A 26,610-nucleotide genomic window follows, 5' to 3' on the forward strand; every position below is an offset into this window, starting at 1 on the left:
ATCAAAAAAAAAAAATTACTTATACATTCTTCAGGCGCCTGTTGGGGACTGTTTTACGTCGCGGGCCCGCTTTTAGGTCCCTGCTTTAAGAGCTAATGGCGGAGCCTGGAGGGTTGAAGTTGGCGGTGGCCTAGGCCTTGAAGGAGTTCAGCATCTGTCGGATATCCACGCCATCCTTCCTGAGGCAGGGTAAAGAAGCAGCCTTCCGACTTCCCCGGGCTTGGGGAGGCAGAGAACGGCTATGTAGGAGGGTTAGCTGAACGTTTGGCAGAGGTCTTTAAAGCAGCCTAGGCCCGTAAGGTCCCGGCAAAGGACGAGGAGGAGGTGGAGGGGAACGCTTGCGTACGAAAATGGCTTTCAGGAGTCGTTTCCCACTTCCTTTTACAAGGGGGGAACGAAGCCTGGGTCAAAATAAGATTTCTAGAATTCGCCCGCTTTTTGCCCCTGGAGGAGGTGTGAGCTGGGGCAAGACGGACGTAAAGGACACACTAACTGTAAGGTGGGACGACCCAGCGTGTTAAAAGCGTAAATAACGGGAACAGTTTTTGGAGCCAAGACCCTATTTTGAATTTGTGTTTTGGTAATGGGGTAACTTTCCTCCACTGATTTTCAGTTTTATCATGTATAAAGTGGGGGACAATAATATTTATTTTGAAGACATTGCGAGTTTCAATGCGGTGATGTACCTTTGGCGCAAGAAGAAATAGGGGCAGCAATCACAGGCTCAGCTTTTAATAGTCAGAGACAGGAGATAGAAGTGGGGAAAATCACAAAATTTACCACATTTTGGCTGTTAGTGTGGTTCCTCGTATATAGTTCTTGTAGTTTTAGAATGAACTTCCTTCAAAATGCAACTTCTTCTGCTACTGATGAAAGAATAATTGGGGAACCTGAATCCAACCAGGTTTGGGGGAAATGAACTTCACAGACTGTAACGGATGTCATCAGTTATAAAGGAACTGGAAACTAAATTGAGTTCTTAAGGAGTTAGAATGTAGAGTTGGCTGGGGAACTTTTCAGGGCTTTTGGAAGGGGCCTGTACTCCCCCCCTCCCCCCTTTTTTAAATAGCATTTCTTTACATTTAGTATAGTCAATCCTGCAACATGGATCTTGTTGACAACATGATAGGGTTTCATTACAAATTTTGTTGATAACTGCAGTTTATGCAGAAATGACGTTCGAAATTTTATAACCACAGAGGATGCAAGAGAATAAATTTACTTTTGTTTGAGAATCACATTCACTTTTTTTCTTGTTTCTTTTTTTTAAATATGAAATTGAGCACATTACTACTTTTCAATTGAGAACAATTATAATCTATTCTTTGCTTCTTTTCCCTCAGACTTTAAGCTGAGAACAACTTTCCCTGGAACTTTTACAGTGTATATACGCCCTTCTGGGGATGTGGGTGTATGTCTGTGTCTGTTTGTTTTCACTATTTTGCTTCTTGTAGGTCATTTCCCCACTCTCTTTTTCCACTTTCCTTCTTCACTACCATCCTAGAAGAACATTAAAAATGTTCCTTAGTTTCAAGAAGGAAAATTTACATCTCTCAGGACCCATATCCAGAGTGGAGGATTTGATCCTTTCCTCTCAACCATTTCTGGGTTGGGCAAAAACCGTTTCTGTGACTATTATTTATGAGGACGCTTACTCATAATTTTCTTTTCTCATTTAACAAAATCAAATTTTTATGTTAATTACATAGTGATTACATTGGATTTTTCAAGATCTCTTTTTGTCTGTAAATAATTGAAAAAAATAACTTTTCTAGCAATAACTGCATAGCTGTAGTTTTAGGTAATTTTATGGTAAAGAAAGGTACATCAGTTTGCTTTTGCACTCTAGTCCTGTTGAATGAAAAGAATCCTTTTTTGTGACTGTACACTCTTTTAGAGAGGTCTGAAATAACAGGAATTGAGTGTTGTTTTAGTTTTTGATGGTGAATAGATTTAAATTTTAAATTCTAATCATCAAATATTGAGCTAGATCAGAGATGCAAATGGAGACTACACTTAAGTTACCATTTTTATCTAGCCAAGGTCTGGTTGTGGGGAAATAGGGACTCAGATTTCTGGGGCTGTAGATCGGTAGAGTTTCTTTGAAAGGTAATTTGGCAATATCTATCCACATTTCAAATGTATGAATCTCTCAGTACTGCAGTTTCACTTACAGGGATTAATCTTAATTAAAAACTAAGATCGATTAAAGATTAAAGATATATGCATACACGTATAAATGACCTCTAGAGGAGGGATTTTCTGGCAGCAACGTTCATAATAGCAAGAGATTGGGAACCTGAATGTTTATCAGTAGGGTATTGTCTAAATGATCCTTATATACCCATTCAGTGGAATACTCCACAGCTGGAAAATAAAAATGAGAAAGCCTTTTGTTTATTGCTATCTCCAAGGTAAAGTAATAAAAAGTAAGTTGCAAGATAATGTGAGTGTACAATATATAGTGCCCAACCATTAGTTAGAAAGAAGAGAAAATAATAGTATTATATTCTCACTTACAAATGCAGAAAATGTCTGGAAGGACATGATACATAAGTTAGTAAAACTGATTTTCCCTGGGGGAGTACCGAACGGAGCTATTTGCTGTGCTTTTTAAGAATTTTGAACCAAGTGCTTGTATAGCCTATGCAAAATAAATAAATGTAGAGGTGCTTAGTTTCTGTGACTGTAAAGGCAAATATTGTATTAATGGTACCGATTCCAGCGTTTTGTTAGTGGCTTGTTAGTCCCACTTGTTAGTGACCTCAGGCAGGTGATTTAATTTCTTAACCTCAATTTCCTCAGCTATGTAATTAGTGTAACAATGAGTTATTTATAGATTTCTTGTGAGATTAGAGACAAAAGTTTATAGCATAGTGCCTGGAATGTAGAATGCATTCCAGTTATAAATATGTTTGTCACTAGGCCTTACTCTCTGGGTTCTACCTTCATCCATAAGTTCTTATATAGAAATTTTTTTTTATTTAGCGTTTTATTATTACTATTTTTTTTATTTTTTTAATTAAAAATTTTTTTTAACATTTATTTTTGAGAGAGAGACACAGGAGTGTGAACGGGAGAGGGTCAGAGAGAGGAGACACAGAATCCAAAGCAGGCTCTAAGCTATCAGCACAGTGCCCAGTGTGGGGCTCGAACTCATGAACTGTGAGATCAGACCTGAGCTGGTCGGACGCTTAACCGACTGAGTCACCCAGGCTCCCCTATCATTTTTATTTTTGTTTTTATTTTATTTTTTAAATTTACATCCAAGTTACTTAGCATATAGCGCAACAATGATTTCAGGAGAAGATTCCTTAATGTCCCTTACCATTTAGCCCATCTCATCTCCCAGAACCGCTTCCAGCAACCCTCAGTTTGTTCTCCATATTTAAGAGTCTCTTAGGTTTTGTCCCCCTCCGTTTTTATATTATTTTTGTTGCCCTTCCCTTATGTTCATCTGTTTTGTCTCTTAAAGTCCTCATATGAGTGAAGTCATGGGATATTTGACTTTTCTCTGAATGACTAATTTCACTTAGCATAGTACCCTCCAGTTCTACCCATGTAGTTGCAAATGGCAAGATCTCATTCTTTTTGATTGCCGAGTAATACTCCGTTGTGTGTGTGTGTGTGTGTGTGTGTGTGTGTGTGTGTGTGTATGTGTATGTGTATGTATATATATATATATATGCCAGATCTTTATCCATTCATTGATCGGTGGACATTTGGGCTCTTTCCATACTTTGGCTATTGTTGATAGTGTGGCTATAAACATTGGGGTACATGTGCCCCTTAGAAACAGCTTACCTGTATCCCTTGGGTAAATGCCTAGTAGTGCAATTGCTGGGTCATAGGGTAGTTATATTTTTAGTTTTTTGAGGAACCTCCATACTGTTTGCCAGAGTGGCTGCACCAGTTTGCATTCTGCAGAAATGTTTGTTAAAACAAGTTTTCAAGCTGATATTTTTCTACTTTTATGTTCTCTTAGCTTGTTTTACTTGGTATAACAGGCCTGATTGTGGAGTTGTGACTGTCTCAGTGTTGCTGCCACCATGTTTCTATACAACTTGACCTTGCAGCGAGCCACTGGCATCAGCTTTGCCATTCATGGCAACTTCTCTGGTAAGATTTCCAGTTATTATCTTTATGAATTTAACATTTTCAATATTAACTGGTTTCATGTTTTAAATTCCTTATTTATTTATTTTTCAAATGTTTATTTTTGATGGGGGGGGAGTTTTGGGGGAGGGGCAGAGAGAGTGGGAGACAGAGGATCCAAAGTAGGCTCTGCACTGAGAGTGGAGAACCTGACACGGGGCTTGAACTCAGAAAACATGAGCTCATGACCTGAGCTGTAGTTGGACGCTTAACTGACTGAGCCATCCAGGTACCCCTCAAATTCCTTTTTTAAATTCAAAATTTTTTCCTGAAATATATTGTAGAAAAAAAATTTCTTAAATCCTTAGACAACATCATTTATATAATGTTGATAGTCTCTAAAACAGTTTGAAGTACTTGATCTTATCCTATCCCCAAGGGACCTTTCGAAAGTAAGGTGGCCTGATAAGTGGTGTCCTTGAGCAAATGAGAATGGAGCAAACGGGATGGAAAGGAAGGCATTTAGGCATTAGATAGTGAAGACCTGTACGAGGGCAGCAGGGACAGATATAAAGAGAAGGATATGAGTTTCTAGCCTGGGTGGCACAGAAAATTACAGTAATATTGATAACAGGTTAGTTGGGACCAGACAGGAGGTTTGGGAAGAAAGAATTTATTTATTTTATATTTTGTTTATTTATTTACTTTGAGAGAGTGTGCTTGAGTTGCAGGGTGAGGACGGGCAGAGAGAGGGAGAGAGAAAATCCCAAGCAGCCTCTGTGCTATCAGAACCTGACACAAGGACACAAGGACAGTGAGATAACGACCTGAGCTGAAATCAAGAGTCGGATGCTTAACCCGCTAAGCTATCCAGACGCCCCAGGAATTTAGTTATTTTAAACGTTCAGTTAAAAGTTGATGACAATATATCCCAATAGAATTATGTAGTAGGCAGGGAGAGATGGGTGCAAATTGGTGTTTGGAGATGTTGATTATGGTTATGAAAGCAAGGGAGCTTTCTAGGGGTGAGTTTAGAAATAAATGGTATATATTAGCAGTTTTAAAAGTTCTTTGAGTTCTGGATGGACCAGTTGGTTGAGTGTCTGACTCGATTTTGGCTTGGGTCATGACCCCAAAGTCGTGTGATTGAGGCCCTCATTGGGCTATGTGACAAGCATGGAGCCTGCTCAGGATTCTCCCTCTGCCCCTGTCCTCAACTTGTATGAGCTCTCTTTGGAAAAAAAAATTTTTTTCTTTGAAACTGCTTTTGTTAAATCATACCAATTCTAGAAATGAAATTGAATAAGAAAACTTAAAATACCAAGCCCCCAACTTACTCAGTTTTTTGTCTTGAGTGGCATTTTGATCCATCCAGGTACTTTTTGGACTAGTTCTGATTGTGATCTTTATTGTTTTGGTGATCTAGGAACCAAACAACAGGAAATTGTTGTTTCCCGTGGGAAGATACTGGAGCTGCTTCGTCCCGACCCCAACACTGGCAAAGTACACACTCTACTAACTGTGGAAGTATTTGGTGTTATACGGTCACTCATGGCCTTTAGGCTGACGGGTGGCACCAAAGACTACATTGTGGTTGGCAGTGACTCAGGTCGGATTGTTATCCTGGAATACCAGCCATCTAAGAATATGTTTGAGAAAATTCACCAAGAAACCTTTGGCAAGAGTGGATGCCGCCGCATTGTTCCTGGCCAGTTCTTAGCTGTGGATCCCAAGGGGCGAGCTGTTATGATTAGTGAGTGACTTGCTCTTTTGAGTACATCTCTGATTCTTACAGATGCTCAGTTTAGGATAACAATGCTGTGCTCTTGGCATTATGCCAATAAATTCCTTACCTGGGTAAAGTTTGGATCCTATTTCAGTTAATACCATGGTTTAAAGTTGCTTTTGCTTTTAAAAGAATGGGAAAAGTCTTAACATACCTTTTCTATTTCCTGTCTGGCTGGATTAGGTGTTTTTTCCATTTCTTTGTGTGTAGCCCAAAACCTATGATGAAACTAAATGATTTTACATTATTAGGAGTGAATATGGTTGCTTTCATCAGCCTGAAGTGATGATTCACATTCATGTCTCTTCTCTGATAAATATCTTGAAGAAAATTATGTGTATCTGATCAGGCCTCCAGAGGGCAACCCCCCCTGACAAGTTACAATACTTTAGATCTAACTCAGAGAATAAAGCCAGCAATTTTTATGAACTTTTAGTTTCCCAGTATCATTAAATCTCGGGCATGCTAAAAAGTTTTGAAGAGTTAGTGGATATTAAGGTCTGTATTAGTAAGGAGGGGGTATAAAATGCTGTTACTTATTTTACTGTGGTAGCAAAATCTTACGCTAAATATACTTAGAGTTATGTTATATAACTTATATAGTTATGTTAGAGTTAGTGCTGGCTACTAATGATTTTAAAGGAATAATTGTGATGTGAGTCTGGCTGTTGTGTAAGCCCCTCTTCATTTTCTGGAAATTTTATTTGTTTTGTCTTCTTTATCTACAGGTGCTATTGAAAAACAGAAATTGGTATATATCTTGAACAGAGATGCTGCAGCCCGGCTTACCATTTCATCTCCCTTGGAAGCCCACAAAGCGAACACTTTAGTATATCATGTGGTTGGAGTAGATGTAGGATTTGAAAATCCAATGTTTGCTTGTCTGGAAATGGATTATGAGGTAATGGGGACTTTGAATTCTTCCTCTCCTTCTCTCCCTCCTTTCCTCCCTCCTACCACCCTGCTTTGGGTTTCTTCACTCACCTCAGTGCTTTCCTGATTGGTTTCTTCATTGTGCATGTTTTATAATTCTGCTAACAGATATTTTCTGTTTTCCAAATGTCTTACTAAGATTCTTTGAAATGTTTCATAGCTCACCTAACTATATAATAATACCTTACTCTGATTTGAACAGTATCCCTATAAAAATGGTATTTATTGGAAAGAGTTGTCTAAAAAAGGAAGTGAAACTGTATGTGGGATGTTTTTTGCAGGGAGGTAGTGAAAGGTGGGGCGTACCATTCTTTGCCTTGAATGGAAGGCAGTAGGGAGAACCCTTACACAGGAGACCCAGGTTCCTGTGTAAGCTCTGCCATTAACCTAGTAGTGTGAACGTTGGTAAACTGTTGTGGGCCTCTGCTTCCCCATTTGTAGATGGAGGAATCCTGATGCCATGTTTGTGCTCATGTACTTCTCTATAGGAAGCAGACAATGATCCCACAGGGGAAGCAGCAGCTAATACCCAGCAGACGCTTACTTTCTATGAGTTAGACCTTGGTTTAAATCATGTGGTCCGAAAATACAGTGAACCTTTGGAGGAACATGGCAACTTTCTTATTACAGGTATTTTTGTCTCCGAGCTTCTCTGTACCTTTTTGCTTAGCACATTTTATGTACAAACTTAGGGGAATTTACTTAATGTAAGGGTTTGGAAACTGTAATTCATTTGTAATAAGTCTAAGTGCCTTGTCTCTGTTTTGGCGAGGTTAAAAGTTCAGAGTGGTTGACTCTTCTAATGGGGGTAAGGAAGAAAGAATGAGACAGCCCTCAGCCTGGAATATCGACTACTGTTAGGTGTGCTGATATTTTTGCTGTAGGTAGTCTTTCGCTCATTAAGAAAATTAAAACCTAATTCTTTGAAAAGACAAATGGACGAATCCAACAAGTTAAAATTGTATGTATGTGCATGAATTTGAAAACTTAGGTGAAACAGGAATATTTTTGAAAACAGTTACCAAATTGACCCAAGAAGAAATTAAGACACTTGAATAGACCATCCATTAAAGAAATTGGAGCAGTTGTCAAAGATCTTCCCCAAAAGATTTAAGGTCCAGAATTTTCAGGGACCTTAAATTTCTCCAGAGATTAGGAAAAAAAGAAACATTTGTATCACTCTATGAGCCTAAATATAACAAATACCAAAACTTGGGAAGGACAATAACAAAAAAAACTATATGCTAGTTATAAATGCCAAAACCTAAGATTGTAGTAAATTGAAGTATGTGTTTTAAATGCATCATAGCTAAGTAAGATTTTTGTAGGAGTTCAGAGATACTCTGTTAGAAAATCAGTATCAGGGGTGCCTGGCTGGCTCTGTCAGTGGAGCTCTTGATCTCGAGAGTTGTAAGTTTCAGTCCCATGTTGGGTGTAGACATTACTTAAAAATAAAATCTTAAAAAAAAAAAAAAAAGAAAACATCAGTGTGCCTTTAATTCATTATATTAAAAGACTAAAGGAAACGACTATTTTTGTGGTCAGCTAAGTTTCAGTAGGCTTGGGAAAGATCGTCATCCCACTCCTTTATGTTTTGAGTCATTTGCACTTGGATTGATGTCTAATGTGATATATGTCTGTTGTTGGGGGAGGATTTTGGAGAATAATACAACATAGCACTTGTCTTTGAGCATTAAATCTTAGAGACTATATGTTAAACAGAAGAACCTTGGAAAATAGATTATGCATCTCATTACGTGCTGTAACATTACCATGTTTTTTTGACAAGGGTTTGATTTGTTCAACAATGTTTTATTGAGTCTCTACAATCAATATGTGCGTAGTCTGTCTACTGGGACCTGGGACTGCAGTGGTGAAAAATTAGATGCGTTGTCTCCTTTATGCAAAATCGAGTTTAGTGAATATGTGTAACTAACAAAAAAATTGCCCAAGTATTTGCCAAATGCCAAGACAGGGTTGAGGAGAGAGAGGTCTCTAAACCAAGGAAAGAAAAGGAGTGTGTTAGAGAAATCTTCCTAGAGAAGTGCTGAGACCTGAGGATTAGTTAGGAGTTAGCTAGGTATGAGGAAGGAGTTTCTGATGTGCACAAGATGCACAAAGGCCCACGTGCAGCAAAGAACATGGTTCATTCAAAAAACTGGAAGCTCATTGTGATTAGAGGTAGAGGTAGTTAGTGGTGGGGAGGTACCTACTAAGGATTTTTATTTTTGTTTATTTGTTTATTTTTTAATGTTTTATTTTTTAAGAAAGAGAGTGAGTGGGGGGAGGGACAGAGGATCCAAAGCAGGCTCTGTGCTGACAGGCTGACAGCAGCAAGCCCGATGAGGGGCTTAAACTCACGAACTGTGAGATCACGACCTGAGCCAAAGTTGGACGCTCAACTGACTGAGCCAATCAGGTGCCCCTTATTTTATTTATTTTTGTGCTACTGAAGGATTTAAAGCCGGGGAATAATAACCTGTTAAAGGTGAGCATTTTGTAAAGATAACTTGCTGATGTTTTGGCTAATCAAATGGAGGATAAGACCGTAAGCTACATTAGGAAGCTGTTTCACTAACCCGAGAGATCGACAGCATGAGCAGCATGAACACTGCTAAGGAGGTAGAATCAATAGAGCTGTGGTTGGGAGAAAATGGAAGGGTGATGCCCAGGTTTCTGGTTCTATTGGTCAATAGTGGTATTCTCTTAAGATGGAGAACCCAGGAGGTGGAACAGATTTGGGAAGGAATGCGAGTTTGTTTATGAATACGATGCATTTTTAAGCTGTTGTGGAATATCCATGTAAGAGTATACAGTTGGATTATAGGTCTGAAGATGAGAACTGAGTTTTGGGCTCCAAGCAAAAAATTTTAGATTCATTATCTGATACCTGGACAGGCTGAGATTGTCGAAACTGTGCTCCATCCTTGTCTTAGGCTAGTATCAGGGAAAACAAACCATTGAATGTTTCTCAGTCTCAGCTACTTGTACCTTCATCTGAGATGTGCTGAAGGAGAGAAGGAATTGAAAACGAAATTATAATTTGTGATTATGTTAAATCATTCCTAAGTTCTGTTTTCTTCTGATAGTTCCCGGAGGGTCAGATGGTCCAAGTGGAGTGCTGATCTGCTCTGAAAACTATATCACCTATAAGAACTTTGGTGACCAACCAGATATCCGCTGTCCAATTCCCAGGAGACGGGTAAAAATTTTTGCCATAGGATAAGATATTTGTGTTTGTGAAATGAATTTATTTTTTATAATTATAGTATGATGTTTTAGTTTATGTGTTAATCAAGTTTTAGTTTCTCTGTAAATCCTTTTTTTCCCCCCCAGTGTCTGTTTTTGAGAGAGACGGAGAGGGACAGCGCTAGCAGGGTAGGGCAGAGAGGGAGGGAGACCCAGAATCTGAAGCAGACTCCAGGCTCTGAGCTGTCAGCACAGAGCCCGATACGGGGCTGGAATCCACAAACTGTGAAATCATAACTTGAGCCGAAGTTGGACGCTCAACTGACTGAGGCACTCAGGTGCCCCTGTAAATCTTATTTTTAATAAAGCTGGTAAAGTATTTTAGTAAAAGCAAAACAAATTCTTTGAGAAAAGGAATTAAAAACACAGTTTCTAGGGGCGCCTGGGTGGGTCAGTTGGTTGAGTGTCTGCCTTTGGCTCAGGTCATGATTTCACAGTTCGTGAATTCAGGCCCCACATCGGGCTCTATGCTGTCAGTGCAGAGCCTGCTTTGGATCCTCTGTCCCCTTCTCTCTCTCCCCATCTCTTGCTCTCTGTCTCTCTTAAAAAATAAATAAACATTAAAAAAAATTAAAAACATAAAAAACACAGTTTCTATTTCAGAACAATCTGGATGTTATCAGTTTGAAATTCTTGCAAATTTCTGGTTTGAAGACGCCAGACATATTTATCGGAAATAGATTGTTTTCCATTGCTTGTCTTTTTTCCTTGCGTTCCAACAGAGGAAATTTCAAAGAATAGAACAGTGAATCTCTGCTTTTTATGTAGAGGAAAAAGATTCCCCAATTTAAAATTATACTATATTTAGCTTTTTTTTCGTATGATACAGCTACTACATACTTCTTAAAACTAACAATTTAATAAGTTGCAGTCGTCGTGACACTTTAAGAGTCTCCTAAGATGTAGTTCCTAAAAACAAATTTTGCCACATAACCACACTACCAAGGTCATGCTCAAGAATTACTATTTTGTGTAATACAGTTATCTTATGTAGAGTTCATATGCCTATTTCTCTCATTGTCCACAAAAGTTCCCTTGTATCTACCTTTACTGTCTTTTAGGTTATTTTGCCTCACCTTTGTTTGCTTTTAATCTTTTATTATATTGACATTTTTTTAAGAGTCTAGGCTAATTTTCTTGAAGTTTGTCTCATCTTTTTCTGTATGGTTAGATCCTTGTTAATATTTTTGATAGAATTATTACATAAGCAGTGACACATTTCCCACTATATCACATTAGGGGCACATAATGTTAGTTTGACTCCTTGGTGATGTTAAATTGATCACTTTAAGGTAGTGTCTATCTGGGCTTCTTAATTGTGAAGGTACCTTTTCCTTTTTGTAGTTGGTGTGGAATCTGCTGGTGAATTTTGAGACTGTAAATATTCTTTTCCCCAGCATCTTTTCACACAATGCTTTTCCTCTCAGATCAGTTACTACATTGGTGGTTGAAAATGGTGTTTTATTAATTTTATTTATTTATTAAAATGTTTATTTTGAGAGAGAGAGTGAGCAGGGGAGGGGCAGAGAGAGAGAATCCCAAGCAGGCTTCATGCTCAGCACGGAGCCTGATGCAGGGCTCCCAAGACCTGGGATCATGACCTGACTTGAAATCAAGAGTCTGATGCTCAACTGACTGATCCACCCAGGTGCCCCAAGCGGAGTGGATTGTGGAGCCTGCTTGGGATTCTCTCTTTTCTCTCATTCCCTCTCTCCCTCGTGACCTCTCCCCTGCTTGCTCTTTTGCTTTCTCTAAAAAAAGAAAAAGGAGTTGGACACTTAACCAACCGGGCCACCCAGGCATCCTGAAAATGGTGTTTTACTGATTTTAATCTCAGTAGTTTACTGTGGAAATTATTAATTACTAAGTATATGCACAAATAAAGTGTAATGAACTTCTGTGTATCCAGCTTCAGCTAATTTTGTTTGATCTCTGCTTTCTCAAGCTCTTCTTTCACCCCTGGTTTTATATCTTTTTGATATATTTTTAAAATTAACATTTTTTAAATTTATATCCAAATTAGCATATAACTTTTTGACATTAATTTATAGGACCTGGGATTAAGCCTTTTAGGTCTTAGTTGATCTATGATACCTGAGTAGGAGTCCATAAATCTTAGAAAATCTGAGAAGAAATCTGTCAAGATAAATTATTGGTAAGGGGTGGTGAGTAATTTGATTTGGTTGATGAGACATTTGTTGAGCACTTAACTGCTAGGCACTGTACTTGGCTTTGGGACTGCAAAGAAGTATAAAACATGTTTTGCCCTTGAACAGCTGACTCAGTGAGGGAAATAGAAAATGTTGGAAACATGAAAAAAAAAATCTAAAATCATAGTCAAGGAGCTGCCTTAGGAAGTTGGTGTAGAATAGTGCTGAGTGGACATGTAGGAGATTTCTTCATAGCCTAAAATGATGACTCTTTAAATTTCATGTCTTTTTTCTGACATTTTTCTCTGGAGAAAGTTCTTGATGTTGCTCATTTATTCAGGATGTAGAGTGAAATTGTGGCTGCTTTTTTGTACAGAGGCTTTGTCATATATTTATAGCAGATAAGAATTTTTAGCTATTGTGTTTTACTTTTTGGCTGGCAGGCTGTTCTGGGTCAAAGCTTGTGTAGAGAGGCTCCAGGTACCTGTAGACGTTGAGTGGCCTGTATTATGGTAAGGTGCTAAATTCCCTATATAAGAAGTACTCATTTCTAAGTTGTTCGTTCTGTGTTTGACTTTGCTAGAATGACCTGGATGACCCTGAAAGAGGAATGATTTTTGTCTGCTCTGCCACCCATAAGACCAAATCGATGTTCTTCTTTTTGGCCCAAACTGAGCAGGGAGATATCTTCAAGATCACTTTGGAGACAGATGAAGATATGGTAAGCAGATCATGGAGGGAGAAGGAAAAAATGAAAAAATCCTTTTGCTAGGTTTAGTTTATTAAAAAAAATTTTTTTTAATGTTTATTTTTTATTTTTATTTTTTTAACATTTATTTTTGAGAGACAGAGCACACAAGTGGAGGGAGGGTGGGCAGAGAGACAAATAGACATGGAATCTGAAGCAGGCTCCAGGCTCTGAGCTGTTAGCACAGAGCCCAGTGTGGGGCTGGAAACCACAAACCGTGAGATCATGACCTGAGCTGAAGTCGGAGGCTTAACTGACTGAGCCACCACCCAAGCACCCCTTTTAATGTTTAATTTTTGAGACCGCGTGAGAGCATGTGTGCAACAGTGTGAGTGGGGGAGGGCAGAGGGAGAGAGCGAGAGAGAGGGAGGGAGACACAGAATCTCAAACAGGCTCCAGGCCCTGAGCTGTCAGCACAGAGCCCAACACAGGACTCGAACCCCTGAACTGTGAGATCATGACCTGAGCCGAAGTTGGACGCTTAACCAATTGAACCATCTAGGTGCCCCTTGCTACACTAATTTTAATATATTTAAATAACCTTATTTCAAAAAGTGATATTTAAAGAAAAATTTTTTTAGGTTTATTTATTTTTATAGAGGGGAAGGGGTAGAGAGGGAGAGAGAGAATCCTAAGCAGCCTCTGCCAGCGCAGAGCCTGATGCAGGGCTTGAACCCACAAACTGACATTACCACCTGAGTCAAAATGAAGAGTCAGATACTTTTTTTTTTTTTAATATATGAAATTTATTGTAAAATTGGTTTCCATACAACACCCAGTGCTCATCCCAAAAGGTGCCCTCCTCAATACCCATCACCCACCCTCCCCTCCCTCCCACCCCCCATCAACCCTCAGTTTGTTCTCAGTTTTTAACAGTCGAAGAGTCAGATACTTCTGACTGAGCCAGGCAGGTGCCTCTGAAAAACTGGTATTTCTGTGTACATTTAAGGTTTACAGAGTGTTTTTATGAACCATTTGTTCTTTAATACTACTTTGAGATAGCACAAATAATACTTTACACGTTAATAAAATGGAAACAGAATGACTTAAAAAGTGGTTGTGTAAGGTATCAAAGCTTTTTAAATTTGGAGTGGGTATATGAATGTAGGTTTTCTCCTCTAGTTAACAGATACCTGGTCTCGTAATCTCATATAAATAATATGAGATCAAGTAATGCCACTTCTAGTGAGTAATGAGAATGCTCTCCCTGTCTCCTGAAAATTGGTACTACACATGAACTGTTACTGTTTTTATCCTATGGCAGAGTTCTGTGAACAGCTGTGCAGTTTTTTATATATGTTTAGCTCAGGAATTGGCATATTTTGTTGTGGAGGCCCAGTAGTAAACCTCATCAGCTTATATGGGCCACGTAGTCTCTGTCTCAACAACTCAACCCTGCCATTGTGGCACAGAAGCATTCATAGGAAGTGTGTAAATAGGCATGGCTGGTCCTGGGCCTTAGTTTGCTAACCCCTGGTTTAGATACTAAGTATGATATTTTACTTGCTACTCTGCTTATGCTGTCTTACAATACTGGGCTACCTTCTGTGGCCTAGCTTCACTTGCCTACACAGTAGAATCTCTTTTTTTTCCATTCCAGGTTACTGAGATTCGGCTCAAGTATTTTGATACTGTGCCTGTTGCTGCTGCCATGTGTGTGCTTAAAACAGGCTTCCTTTTTGTAGCATCAGAATTTGGAAATCAGTGAGTAATCTTTTTATTACCCTAGTTTATCCTGGTTACTATAAAAGTTGGGAGGAGGGAGATGTGGCTTCAAGGGCACAGAGCTTTCTACAAAACTTTCTTCAAAAGTTTTGCCTTCCTTTTCCCCCTTTATGTTCTTTTTTAATTTTAATTTTTATTTATTATTATTTTTTTGGTTATTTTCCCCACTTCAGTTGCTTCCTTTAAGCAGTACCTGTTGGTAGCTGCAAAAATAGCTTCAGAAGTGATCTTTTCTGAGCTTTTTGCTGGACATTTCACTGAATATTTATGGAACTAACTTAACATGTCCCGTCAGTACTTCACTTGTACAAATCTAAAGTTCAAGCTCATCATTACCCACAGCTGCTCAGCCACATCAGTGACCTTCCCAGCCTCGGTTTTCTGTTAATGACTAATGGACCAGTTGTAGCAACTTGAGTGTAAAATCTCAATTTTTGTGGTTTATAGTCTAAACTAGTTCACTCGTTTACTTACTACATTTTATTGTCTTTCCTGTAAAACTTCAGCCTTTACAGTCATCTTATTAAGCAGCTAAGACATAACCCTGATGAAATCCTTTCCCTTATTCCTGTGTTATAATGTTTGATGACTTTTTATTGGCAAGTGGATAAAGTCTGAGCTCTAGCCTTGAATTTAAAGCCAGTCAGTATCTAAGTCTCCAAATTACTTACACAAGATAAGATACCATGGTTTTGCCAGTATCTGCTCACAGCATCAGTGCAAACCACTTAACCTGATGCTATTTGCTTGTAATTAAAATGAAGGTGTATCTAGGATTCTAGGATTCTGTGCCATTTCAGCCTTGTCTCTGACTGTTCTTCCTTTCTTAGACATGCTTCTTACTTATACTCACGGACTTTATTCCAGCTGTTGATTAACTCACTTTCCTTGTTTATACCTCTTGTCTCACTTTTATATTTAGCCTGCTTGGTGTATTTTCATCCACTTAAATCCCACTTTTCCAGAATAATAGTAATTCCTTGATATAATCAAATAGCTAGTCAGTATTTAAATTTCTCCATTGTCTCAATATTTTTTAGTATTTTTTGTAATGTTTATTTATTTTGAGAGAGAAGGAGCATGAGTGCGGGGGGGAGGGGGGAGAGAGAGAGAGAGACAGAGAGAGAGAGAGAATCCTAAGCTGGCTCAGCACTGTTAGCACAGAGTCCAAAGCAGGGCTTGAAATCACGAGCTGTGAGATTATGACCTGAGCCTGAATCAAGAGTCAGACACTTAACCAAGTGAGCCACCCCAGGTGCCCCCCATGCCTCAATATTTTAAAAGTTGAATCGTATACACTAGGATTGAGCAAGGCCCATACATTGCAATTGGTACATGGAAAACATTTTTAGTGGCTGCATATTTTAAGGCCATGCCCCGTATTGGTATTTAGGTTTGTACTTTTGCTATCATAAATAGTGCTGTAGTGAACATTGTAGTTGTATCTTTGTGTGTTAGCTGAATGCAACCATAGTTTAAATTCATAAGTGTGGGATGAAATTTTGATAATGCTAAATTGTCCTCACAAAGGTGATATCAGTTTACATTCCCACCAACAGTGTATATGACAGACTTTTTTATTTATTTATTTTTTCTTACTGCATGACAGTTCATAAGCTCTTGAAAATCCGAGAAGAAGACTAGTAGTTCGATCAGTAGAAAATGGGCACAGGATTTGAACATGCCTTTACAGTAAAAAAAAAAATACGCGTGGTCTAGAAGTATAATATGTAGGAAGATTTCAAACTCATTTGTAATTGAAGGAATGCCAATCATATTTGAAGTCTTTTTCTCACCTAGCAGATTGGCAAACATTAAAAACTTAGATAGTAATTTGTCTTGATAAGATTGTGGTTGGAAATAATAGTTGGATGCAGAAGGTATTATTTTCTTGCCCCATTACCTTATGCAGATAGTGTGTTTGCTAAGGTTATATATCCTGATTGTCTATTAATTGGATTTAGGGAGGCTCCTGGATGGCTCAGCTGGTTAAGCCCAACTTTTGCTCAGGTCACGATCTCATGGCTCATGAGTTTGCCCCCCCTGCCCCCCATGTCCGCCTCTGTGCCAAAAGCTCAGAGCCTGGATCCTGCTTTGGATTCTGTGTATCTCTCTCTGTTCCTCCCCCGCTTGCTCTCTCTCTGTCTCTCTCAAAAATAAACATTAAAAAAAAAAAAAAAAGATTTAGGAATAATACAGTGATTCTTTTTATTCTGAAGAATGGTAGTTAAAATTTATCCAGCACTTGTCTGTATATATCAGGCACTGTTCTAAATTGTTTTTCTTAATGTCTTGGTTTGAGTTCTCCTGCAAGCAGAGCCTTAGACAAAGACATGGGTGCAGGTAGATTATTGGGGAGCAATTGCAGGAAACAGGAGTTAAGGGATCAGTGGAGAGAGAGAGGGAAAGAGGAAAAGCCTACATAAGAGTGTGTTATTGAGATTCCTGTTGTGGGCAGTAGGAACTTGCTCCCATCAAGACCTGCTCCCATCAGACAAGCAGAATGCATCTGAGAATTGCTCACCTGAAGGTTAACAGCAATACCATTTTTCTCTTTGGGTCTGAAATTCAGTCACCTCTTGGGGCAGAGAGTGGAAAGATGGCAGTGTACAAGTAGATGCTTGTTAGAGTGAGATGCATTTTAGCTTGTGAGAAATTATCCATTGCTGCTGGAGCTGAAGTCTGCAACACTCAAAAAATGCTGATTTGGGGTATCAGAAACATGTGCTATGGGTATTAATCATAAAGCAGCCTATTTATCAAACAGTATTTACTGTGTTCTAAATAAGCACTTTGTAAATGTTAATACAGTACATAACTTCCAGTGAGACCGTGCCATTATCCCATTTATACTTTGGGGAACTGGGTCACAGAATTTGTCAAATTTGTGAATTTGTGAAAGAAATTGATCACATACCTAAGTCCCAGATGATCTGATTCCAGAGTTCCTGCTCTAAAGCACAACACCATAGTTACAGAAGCTGCTATGCCAAGATTTGGCCAAAGCAGCCTTTTCCTGTGATGGAGGTAGTGAGCCCATCCTTCTGGTTACCTGGTAATTACTAGGCACTGAAGGTATCTTTGACAAGTGGCTTTCATTATCTGTGTATACACATCTTGCTTGAGGAAGGAATTTATATTAACTTTTATATGTTTATCTTATATTCTCAGTGCTTTTGTAGGTTGTTCAAGGATAATAACCCTGTTTGGTTTTTTTTAAATTTAGTATAGAATCTGATGTGTTTACCAAAAGTGTTTAAATGCTGAGGTTTATTTGAACATTTCTTGAGTACCTTATATATTTCAGATGCTGATTTAGTCATTTTATCTTCTAAAAAGCTACGCTTGATACTTTTTTTTTTCTTTTTTTTAACATTTGTTTATTTTTGAGAGAGAGAGACAGCATGAGCAGGGGAGGGGCAGATAGAGAGAGGGAGACACAGAAGTCAAAGCGGGCTCCAGGCTCTTGAGCTGTCAGCACAGATCCTGATGTGGGGCTCGAACTCACAAACCACGAGGTTCTGAGCCGAAGTCGGATGCTTAATCGACTGAGCCACCCAGGCGCCCCTCCCTTGATATTGTTTAAAGTGCTCTGTATTGAAGGTCCTGGTATATTAAACATGACCAATAATTTGGTTTCTTTTTTAAATTGAGTTTCTTCCCAAAAGCTAAGTGCACACTCAGCATATGATGGTATATTTTTTTTAAGTAAGTTTTACACCCAACATGGGGCTTGAACTAACAGCTTTAAGATTAAGAGTTGCATACTCTACCATCTGAGCCAGCCAGGCACTTCTTGAATTCAGCAGTCTTTATTTCTTTATACCGTTCTAGTCTTTTTTTTTTTTTTTTTTTTAGTTTTTAACAATTTTTTTTATTTATTTATTTTGAGAAAGAGTGAAAGAGTGAGCAGGGGAAGGGCAGAGAGAAAGAGAGAGAATCCCAAGCAGGTTCCATGCTGTCAGCACGAGCCTAATGGGGCTTGAACTTATGAACTGTGAAATCATGACCTGAGATGAAACCAAGAGTCAGATGCTTAACTGACTGAGCCACCCAGACACCCTTTAATTTTTTTTTTTTTTTTAATTATTTTTGAGAGAGAGATGGAACGTGAGCTGGGGAGGGGCAGAGAGAGAGGGAGACAGAGTCTCTGAAGCAGGCTCCAGGCTCTGAGCTGTCAGCATAGAATCTGACATGGGGCTTAGACTCAAGAACAGCGAGATCACAACCTGAGTCACCTAGGTGCCCCTATCCCATTCTCTTCTAAGAAAGAAGACCCCACTCAAACAGATGCTGACTCGATACGCATGTTAGAATTTTGATAGGTAATTGTAAAGTGCTTTGTGAGGATTATATTTATGGCAAACACTATCTTTAGAAAGTGTTTAATTAAAGTCTTCTTTTCTTCTCCCTAGTTACTTATATCAAATTGCACATCTTGGAGATGATGATGAAGAGCCTGAGTTTTCATCTGCCATGCCTCTGGAAGAAGGAGACACGTTCTTCTTCCAGCCAAGACCACTTAAAAACCTTGTGCTGGTCGATGAGTTGGACAGCCTCTCTCCCATTTTGTTTTGCCAGGTGTGGGTCTTTCCAGTCTCTTCCACAATGAGCAGTGCCAGCCAGATGTTTCTGAATATGAATGAGTTTAAGGTTTTTTTTTTTTTTTAAATTTTATTTTTAAGATTTATTTATTTTTGAAAGACAGAGAGAGACAGAGCATGAATGGGGAGGGTCAGAGAGAGAGAGGGAGACACAGAATCTGAAACAGGCTCCAGGCTCTGTGCTGTCAGCACAGAACCTGGCGTGGGGCTTGAACTCATGGACCGTGAGATCATGACCTGAGCCGAAGTCAGACGCTTAACCAACTTAGCCACCCAGGTGCCCCAAGGTTTTTTTTTTTTTTTTTTTAATTAAGTTTTTTATTTATTTTGAGAGCACAAGTGGGGCAGGGGCAGAGAGGGAGACAATCCTAAGTAAGGTCTGCACCATCAGTGTGGAGCTTGACGCATGGCTGGAACTCAGAACTATGAACCAGAATCATGACCTGAACAGAAACCAAGAGTTAGATGCTTAACTGACTGAGCCACCGCAGGCACCCCTAAATGAGTTTAAAGTTTTAACTCCAGTTAAATTAAGACCTGGTCTAAGATTGAGGCACGGCAGCATGTCTGAGAAATCACAAGAGTGTAAGGTTGAACCATTTAAAGGTGGATATTGGGGAACTAAAATCCATTACATAAATCCTTAGGCTTTTAATTTTAAATATATAACTCATGTTCAATTTAAAAATCCAAGCTATACAAAAGGTGAATGGTAAAATTCCTACCCCTAATCTTATTTTCAACTTTCTATCCACTGAGGATGCTGCTGGTAACAACTTCTTAGGATTGCTTCCAGGCATTTTCCCCGTATCAGTGCATGTGCATGTATTTGTTTGGGTTATGTTTTTTTAATCCTAATAGGCTTATATACTTCAGTGTTCTGAAATTGACTTTTTGTCACTTAATAGTCTATGAATAACTCTTATTTTTTTTTTTGTAAGTTTATTTATTTATTTTGAGAGAGAGAGAGCCTGAGCAGGGGAGGGGCAGAGAGAGAGAGGGAAAGAGAGAGAATTGTAAGCAGGCTCTACACTGCCAGTGCAGAGCCTGATGGTGGGGCTCAATCCCACGAACCACAAGATCATGACCTGAGCCGGAACCAAGAGTTGGACACTTAACTGACTGAGCCACCCAGGCACCCCTGTCTCTTATTTTAACACTCAATTTCTTCTTAAAAATCTCTAGAGACATTAGGATCAGTCAGTAACAGAACTTCTTAAAATACATCCTCAAAGGAGGAACCCAAGGTGGCCTAGGATGGGGACTCTGTCCCCTGCTGATGGTGCACTGTTGTAGCAGGAATTTTGTTATGCATTTGTGTCCTGGATTGCTGGGGTTTGAGTGAACATTAGGCGCCACCCTACCTTGTCGGGTTGATCACACTTCTAATAGAGGTTTGCTCGTTGTATGCTGGAGAAACAAGTCTGTTCAGTCACTATTCCTGGTAAAATTAACTATTCTGAAATTAACTGCTTTTGTTCTTTCTTTTTGAGAAAGGATTAGCCCTGAGGCAATAGATAATAAATGAAATCCTAATTAAATTATGAGTGATTTTTTTCCCTTGTTTCATTGTAATTTGAGGAAATAATAGTGTAAATAGTTTGTAGATAAGATAAAATTTATAGAAAGTTCAGGTATCTACAGCAGAGCTATGGGTATTTTGTGCCATGTATATCCTTACTAGTCTGGTGAGGCAAATGGATCTCTTCTCTGAGTACTGTTTTTAAATGCATATAGTAATAAACATAAGATATAGCCAATAGAGCAAAATATTAAGTTGTGAAGAAGTAGTATATGTGCTTCCTTGTCAAGGCTTTAAATAACAAGATGGTGCATTTGAAATAGGTAAGTTAATTTATTTCAGTGAGAGATCAGTGTGAAGGCTGTATGCGCTCAACATATCTTTGTCCATGTTACAGTAAAGCTGTACTGCCTTCTAGACAATTTTCATTTGAACTGGCCAGTTTGACAAAACTACAGTACAAATGATTGACCTCTTTGTGTATTGACCAACAGATGTACTGGAAAGCAGCTGGATATCTGGGATACCAACACATAGCTTCCCCATCTGGTGGCTGAGCAGTCAGATGCAGTTACCCCGTAGTTGGTCAGCTACATCATAGGAGCATCTGTAGATAGAGTAACTTTGATAATATGTAGTGTAACAGATTTAGACTTTTTTTTAAATGTTTTTTAATTTATTTTTGAGACAGAGAGAGACAGAGCATGAACGGGGGAGGGTCAGAGAGAGAGGGAGACACAGAATCTGAAACAGGCTCCAGGCTCCGAGCAGTCCGCACAGAGCCTGACGCGGGCCTAGAACTCACATACCGCGAGATCGTGACCTGAGCCGAAGTCGGATGCTTAACCGAGTGAGCCACCCAGGCGCCCCAGTAGATGTAATTTTGAAGTAGTGATGAGTGGGATAATTGGAGAAATATAAATTTTAACATTATGAATAAGTATGATTTTTGTTGGTGACAGTCACAGATCCTGATAATATTATAGTTTATATTTTTAGCTGAAAGGAAATGGTAAATTTCATTTGGAGGTTATATAACATTCATTTCACTAAGTAAGGAATGCTCTGCTAATTTAAGTATTGGTACAAGCCTTTTTTTCTTAAAGTTGCTGCTGCAAACTGATTTGTTTTTTGGAACGTGGGGGCTTTTTCCCTTGATTCCCCCAGGGCTAATAGCCAATATGTAAGTTTAGTAAATTAATAAGTATTTTGTCCCTGAGAATAATCAAATTCTGTGTGAAAACTTGGTACAAGTAGACATTTTTTGTCTTTTTCACTGTGCAGATAGCTGATCTGGCCAATGAAGACACACCACAGCTGTATGTGGCCTGCGGTAGGGGACCCCGATCATCTCTGAGAGTCCTGCGGCACGGACTTGAGGTAAGATGGGTATTTTTAGATCATCTGCAGGGTTTGGAGAAAAGCATTGGAAAAGCAGCTTATAACTTTATTCTAATGAGATCAATGGTATATTTAATGTTTCTATGAAAGAAAAAATGTTTTCTTTCCTATTTCCATAAAAGTTAGAGTTTAAATTTCCTGTTCTATGACATGTTAGCACAATAGGCACATTTTAAAAAATTGGCAAGTGAGGATCAAAGGGGGAAAATAATCTTTACTGGTTCCAGGCTCACTAGTCATAACAGAGGATATCTGCATGGAACATTTTATTCCATTTTTTTTCTAGTCTTGGTCTGTGTTCATTGTTTTTAGATAATTATATCTTTTTACCTCAATGTATATGTTTTTGTATCTTACCAAGTTTGTTCTTTATTATGTGTTCTTAGGTTGTATTATTTTTAGTGTTTCTATAATATTCCACTATAGTGGTTGGATCAGAATTTATGTAATAAATCCTTTATTGTTGCATCTTTTAGGTGATATAGACACTCAGAACTTTGTTTTTAATTTTTTTTTAATGTTTGTGTATTTTTAAGAGAGAGAGCCTGCATGCACATATGTGGGGGAGGAGCAGAGAGAGAGGGAGACACAGAAGTAGGTTCCAGGCTCTGGGCTGACAGCACAGAGTCTGGCGTGAGCTTAAACCCACAAACTATGAGATCATGACCTGAGCTGAAGTCGGATGCTTAACCAACTGAGCCACCCAGGTGCCCCCAAAATTATCTTTTCAAATGCTACATCTTCCTGCGATTCTAGGGTTCATGCTTTTTAGCAAGTTCCTTTAACTTGGTTTTGTTAGGAGCAAAACAAAGCTTCCTATGACAGTTTGCTTCATAGTTGAGGGTTGGCATGCTATAAGCTCTCAATGGCCCACTGCCTGATTTTGTAAATTTTTATTGGAACGCAGCTAAGATGACCTTGGTTTTGAATTCTGGCTCTATCACTTAATAGCTTTTACTAAGCTTTTGTTTCCTCTTCTGTAAAATGAAGTTAAGTACCTGCTTTAAAGATTGTTGTGTGAGTTAAGTGAGGTAATGCATATAAAGAAGCACTTAGCTCAGGCTCTGGCATACAGTAACAAGTATGTTACCTATTAACACTGTTCATGTGTTTCAGGGGGTGCCTGGGTGGATTAAGTGTCTGACTCTTGGTTTTGGCTCAGGTCATGGTCTCGTGGTTTGTGGGATTGGGCTGTGCCGACAGCGCAGAGCCTGCTTGGGATTTTTTCTCCTTCCTTTCTGCCTCTCCCTCCACTTGTGTGCACGTGCTCTCGCTCTCTCAAAATAAATAAACTTTAAAAAGAATATATTTCTCTTTCAGAAATTTGAAGATTTTTTTGGCTGTGCCAAAAATATCAGGCCACCAAATTTTTAATGACTCAAATCTAATTTAGACTAATAGTTTTTAGTTATTGCTTGTTGGATCCCATTTAGCATTTGGTGAAAGCTAACATTCTCCACCAAAAGTGCGTATGTGCATTATCAGAAAGTGTTGTCTACAGTAGAAGAGATAAAGGACCCAATTAAGAATCATTGTTTTTGAGTCTTCTGCCCCCTCCCAATTTTTTAAATTAAAAAAATTTTTTTTCATTCAGTGTTTTGAGAAAGAGCACGACTGGTGGAGGGGCAGAGAGAGAGGGAGACACAGGATCTGAAGCAGGCTCCAGGCTCTGAGCTGCCAGCACAGAGCCTGATGTGGGCCTGAACTCATGGACTGCGAGATCACAACCTGAGCTAAAGTCGGATCCTCAACCGACTGAGCCACTCAGGCACCCCTGCCCCCTCCCAATTTTTTTCCAATTCTATAAAAGATCTTGATTATACAGAAAAATATTTTGAAGTTGTTGAACATTGCTTTGTTCCTGTATATCTATTTTTTAAAAATTTTTTAATGTTTATTTTTGAAAGACTGAGTATAAGCGGGGGAGGGGCAGAGAGAGGGAGACACAGAATCTGAAGCAGGCTTCAGGCTCTCTGCTGTCCTCACAGAGCCTGACATGGGACTCGAATTCATAAACCATGAGACCATGACTTGAGCCGAAGCTATTAACCAACTGAGCCACCTAGGTGCCCCCCTTGTATACCTATTTGTTGAACTTTGTTGTTTAGCTTTATTGTGGTCTCATTTGAGCAGGGTCATTGTCACTATTACACTTGGTATAGAGTATCGCACACCTAACACTTAAGTTTTATTGTTGATGAAGTTTTCCACAGTTCTCCTGTTCCATGATTAGGTATTCCTATTATTTTATCAGTAAAGTAAAAAAAAAAAAAAAAGGTAATGCCTTTAATGGATATATGTGAGTTCTTTTTATAAAATGTGGTTACACAGTATAATATATTAAGCTGTCTAATTGTTTCTCGGTGGTTTTAAAAATAACATTTTTATTTTGGAATGGTTTTATATTTACAGAAAAATTAGATATAGTACAGAGAGTTCAGGTATAATAACATACACCTAGTTTTCTCCTCTAGATCATTTCATCTCAGGTATTTCATTTCCTCTCATGTTTGAGAACTTATAGGATATTCAGAGGCTTCTTGAGTCTAATCTTTACATTTTTTAAAAAAATGTTTTTATTAATTTTTGAGACAGAGACAAAGTGTGAGCAGGGGAGGGGCAGAGAGAGAGGGAGACACAGAATCTGAAGCAGGCTCCAGGCTCTGAGCTGTCAGCACAGAGCCTGGTGCAGGGCTCGAACCCATGGACTGTGAGATCATGACCTGAGCTGAAGTCAGACGCTCAACCGACTGAGCCACCCAAGCGCACCTTGAGTCTATTCTTATGGGACGTAAAAAATCTAATAGGACAGAATAATTCCTGAAATTACTTTTTAGGATTTAGGAAATCACATAGGATCCCCTGTGAGGTCGTGATTGGGATTTCTATGAGAGCTTATAGGAGGGAGTGTGGACTGCCAGGCAAGAGGATAAGGGAAGATTTTTCCTAAAGGATGTGCCATTTGAATTGGTCCTTGAAGAGAGATGTGATTTGGCCTTAAGGGGGTTAGGAAGAGAAATGGGCTTAGATGGCTGTTTCATTCCACGTGCTGTCTTTTTGAGGAGAATGCAGGCATGGCATACCCAAAGGAAATGTATGGTTTTTGCTGCAGCAACTATCCTCCTGAACATTCCATCCCATTTTGCTAAAGTTTGTTATGGGGATCTCCAATATTTCCAAGCCTTTTTGGCTCTTAACTCTTTTTTTTGACAGAATATTTCCATTCTTTTTTTTTTTTTTGGTTAATGTTTATTTATTTTTGAGAGAACATGAGCGGGGGAGGGGCAGAGAGAGAGAGGGAGACAAAGAATCCAAAGTAGGCTCCAGGCTCTGAGCTTTCAGCACAGAGCCCAACGCGGGCCTTGAAATCACCAACCGTGAGATCATGACCTGAGCCGAAGTCAGGTGCTCAACCGACTGAGCCACCCAGGCGCCCCTGATATTTCCATTCTTTTAAAGATTTTTTTTTTTTTTTCATTAGTAAGTAATCTCTACACTCAACATGGAACTCGAACTTAAAACCCCGAGATCAGGAGTCACATGCCCTACCAGCTGAGCCTGTCAGGTGCTCCAGTTCCATTCTTTTAATCCAGCATGCAGTATGAGCACTGCTGTATCAGAATCCTGTTATCAAGTGTAGTTGTAAGCAAGGAGCTAATTTCTATGCTCATTGGATCTGTGGTTTGTGTCCTCCCCTGTCAGGTGTCAGAAATGGCTGTCTCTGAGTTACCCGGTAACCCCAATGCTGTCTGGACAGTGCGTCGGCACATTGAAGGTAAGTAGCCCTTTCCCAACAGTCAAAATGTGGGTCTGGGTAACATCGACAGTAGAAGGCTTAGGAGGTTGCATTCATAATGTTTTTATATTGCTTCATTTAACAATATACTAGAAACTTTTTCTGGCCTGACACCATGTTTCTCAGTCTCTCTCAATCAGGATGCCTGCACCTTTTTGTATGCATGAGTAAGGGGTGCATTAGGGTGGCTGTTAATACATTTACACTCCCGTATTGTAGAGCTGTCATACGTGTTGTTCTTTGACCATATTCATCCTGTTACATCTGTGTAAGAGGTGTGGTGTGAGGGAAAGTTTTTTGCTTCTTCAGTTTTCTTTAGCAGTTTTCTCCTGTTGTGCTGAAACCATGGTGAAGTTGAAGGTGTTGTCCTAGGTATTAAGAGATTTAGTTAAGCTTATTAATTAGTCCTGCTCAATGGGTGGAATTGTGCTTAAGGGAACTGAAGATTGAGATTGAATGGAATCATAATTTTTGAATGGGTGGGAAAGAGTGGATGGAGGAAAGAGGAGTCTGAGTTCTTGGATAAAAATGGTCACCTTTTCCTAAAATTTTGAAATTTAGGTAAAAATGCATAACAGTGTGACAGCAGGATATTCTTGAA

The 26,610-nt window shown here is 39.0% G+C and overlaps 1 protein-coding gene and 2 non-coding genes across 6 annotated transcripts in view; all 3 read left to right on the forward strand.

Moving 5' to 3' along the window:
* Positions 1 to 37: 37 nt before the first annotated feature.
* The window catches only part of SF3B3 (splicing factor 3b subunit 3), a 56,812-nt gene continuing 30,239 nt past the window's right edge, over positions 38 to 26,610 (forward strand). For 3 of the 4 annotated variants that reach the window (XM_053210542.1, XM_053210544.1, XM_015081946.3), the window contains exons 1-11: positions 38 to 189; positions 3,986 to 4,119; positions 5,522 to 5,848; positions 6,610 to 6,782; positions 7,303 to 7,444; positions 9,904 to 10,016; positions 12,797 to 12,934; positions 14,562 to 14,665; positions 19,102 to 19,267; positions 22,097 to 22,192; positions 25,916 to 25,988. In XM_053210542.1, the coding sequence (XP_053066517.1) occupies positions 4,050 to 4,119; positions 5,522 to 5,848; positions 6,610 to 6,782; positions 7,303 to 7,444; positions 9,904 to 10,016; positions 12,797 to 12,934; positions 14,562 to 14,665; positions 19,102 to 19,267; positions 22,097 to 22,192; positions 25,916 to 25,988 (1,402 nt within the window). In that variant the 5' untranslated portion in view covers positions 38 to 189; positions 3,986 to 4,049. The remainder of the gene's footprint in view (positions 190 to 3,985; positions 4,120 to 5,521; positions 5,849 to 6,609; positions 6,783 to 7,302; positions 7,445 to 9,903; positions 10,017 to 12,796; positions 12,935 to 14,561; positions 14,666 to 19,101; positions 19,268 to 22,096; positions 22,193 to 25,915; positions 25,989 to 26,610) is intronic. The other variant, XM_053210543.1, reaches the window with a different exon arrangement.
* LOC113604446 (small nucleolar RNA SNORD111) lies at positions 6,155 to 6,234 on the forward strand. Its single transcript, XR_003426388.1, has one exon. It is a non-coding gene; the product is annotated as a small nucleolar RNA SNORD111 (small nucleolar RNA).
* LOC113604447 (small nucleolar RNA SNORD111) lies at positions 12,466 to 12,557 on the forward strand. Its single transcript, XR_003426389.1, has one exon. It is a non-coding gene; the product is annotated as a small nucleolar RNA SNORD111 (small nucleolar RNA).

The sequence above is a fragment of the Acinonyx jubatus genome, chromosome E2 (genome assembly GCF_027475565.1).
Source record: "Acinonyx jubatus isolate Ajub_Pintada_27869175 chromosome E2, VMU_Ajub_asm_v1.0, whole genome shotgun sequence".
Classification (NCBI taxonomy): domain Eukaryota; kingdom Metazoa; phylum Chordata; class Mammalia; order Carnivora; family Felidae; genus Acinonyx; species Acinonyx jubatus.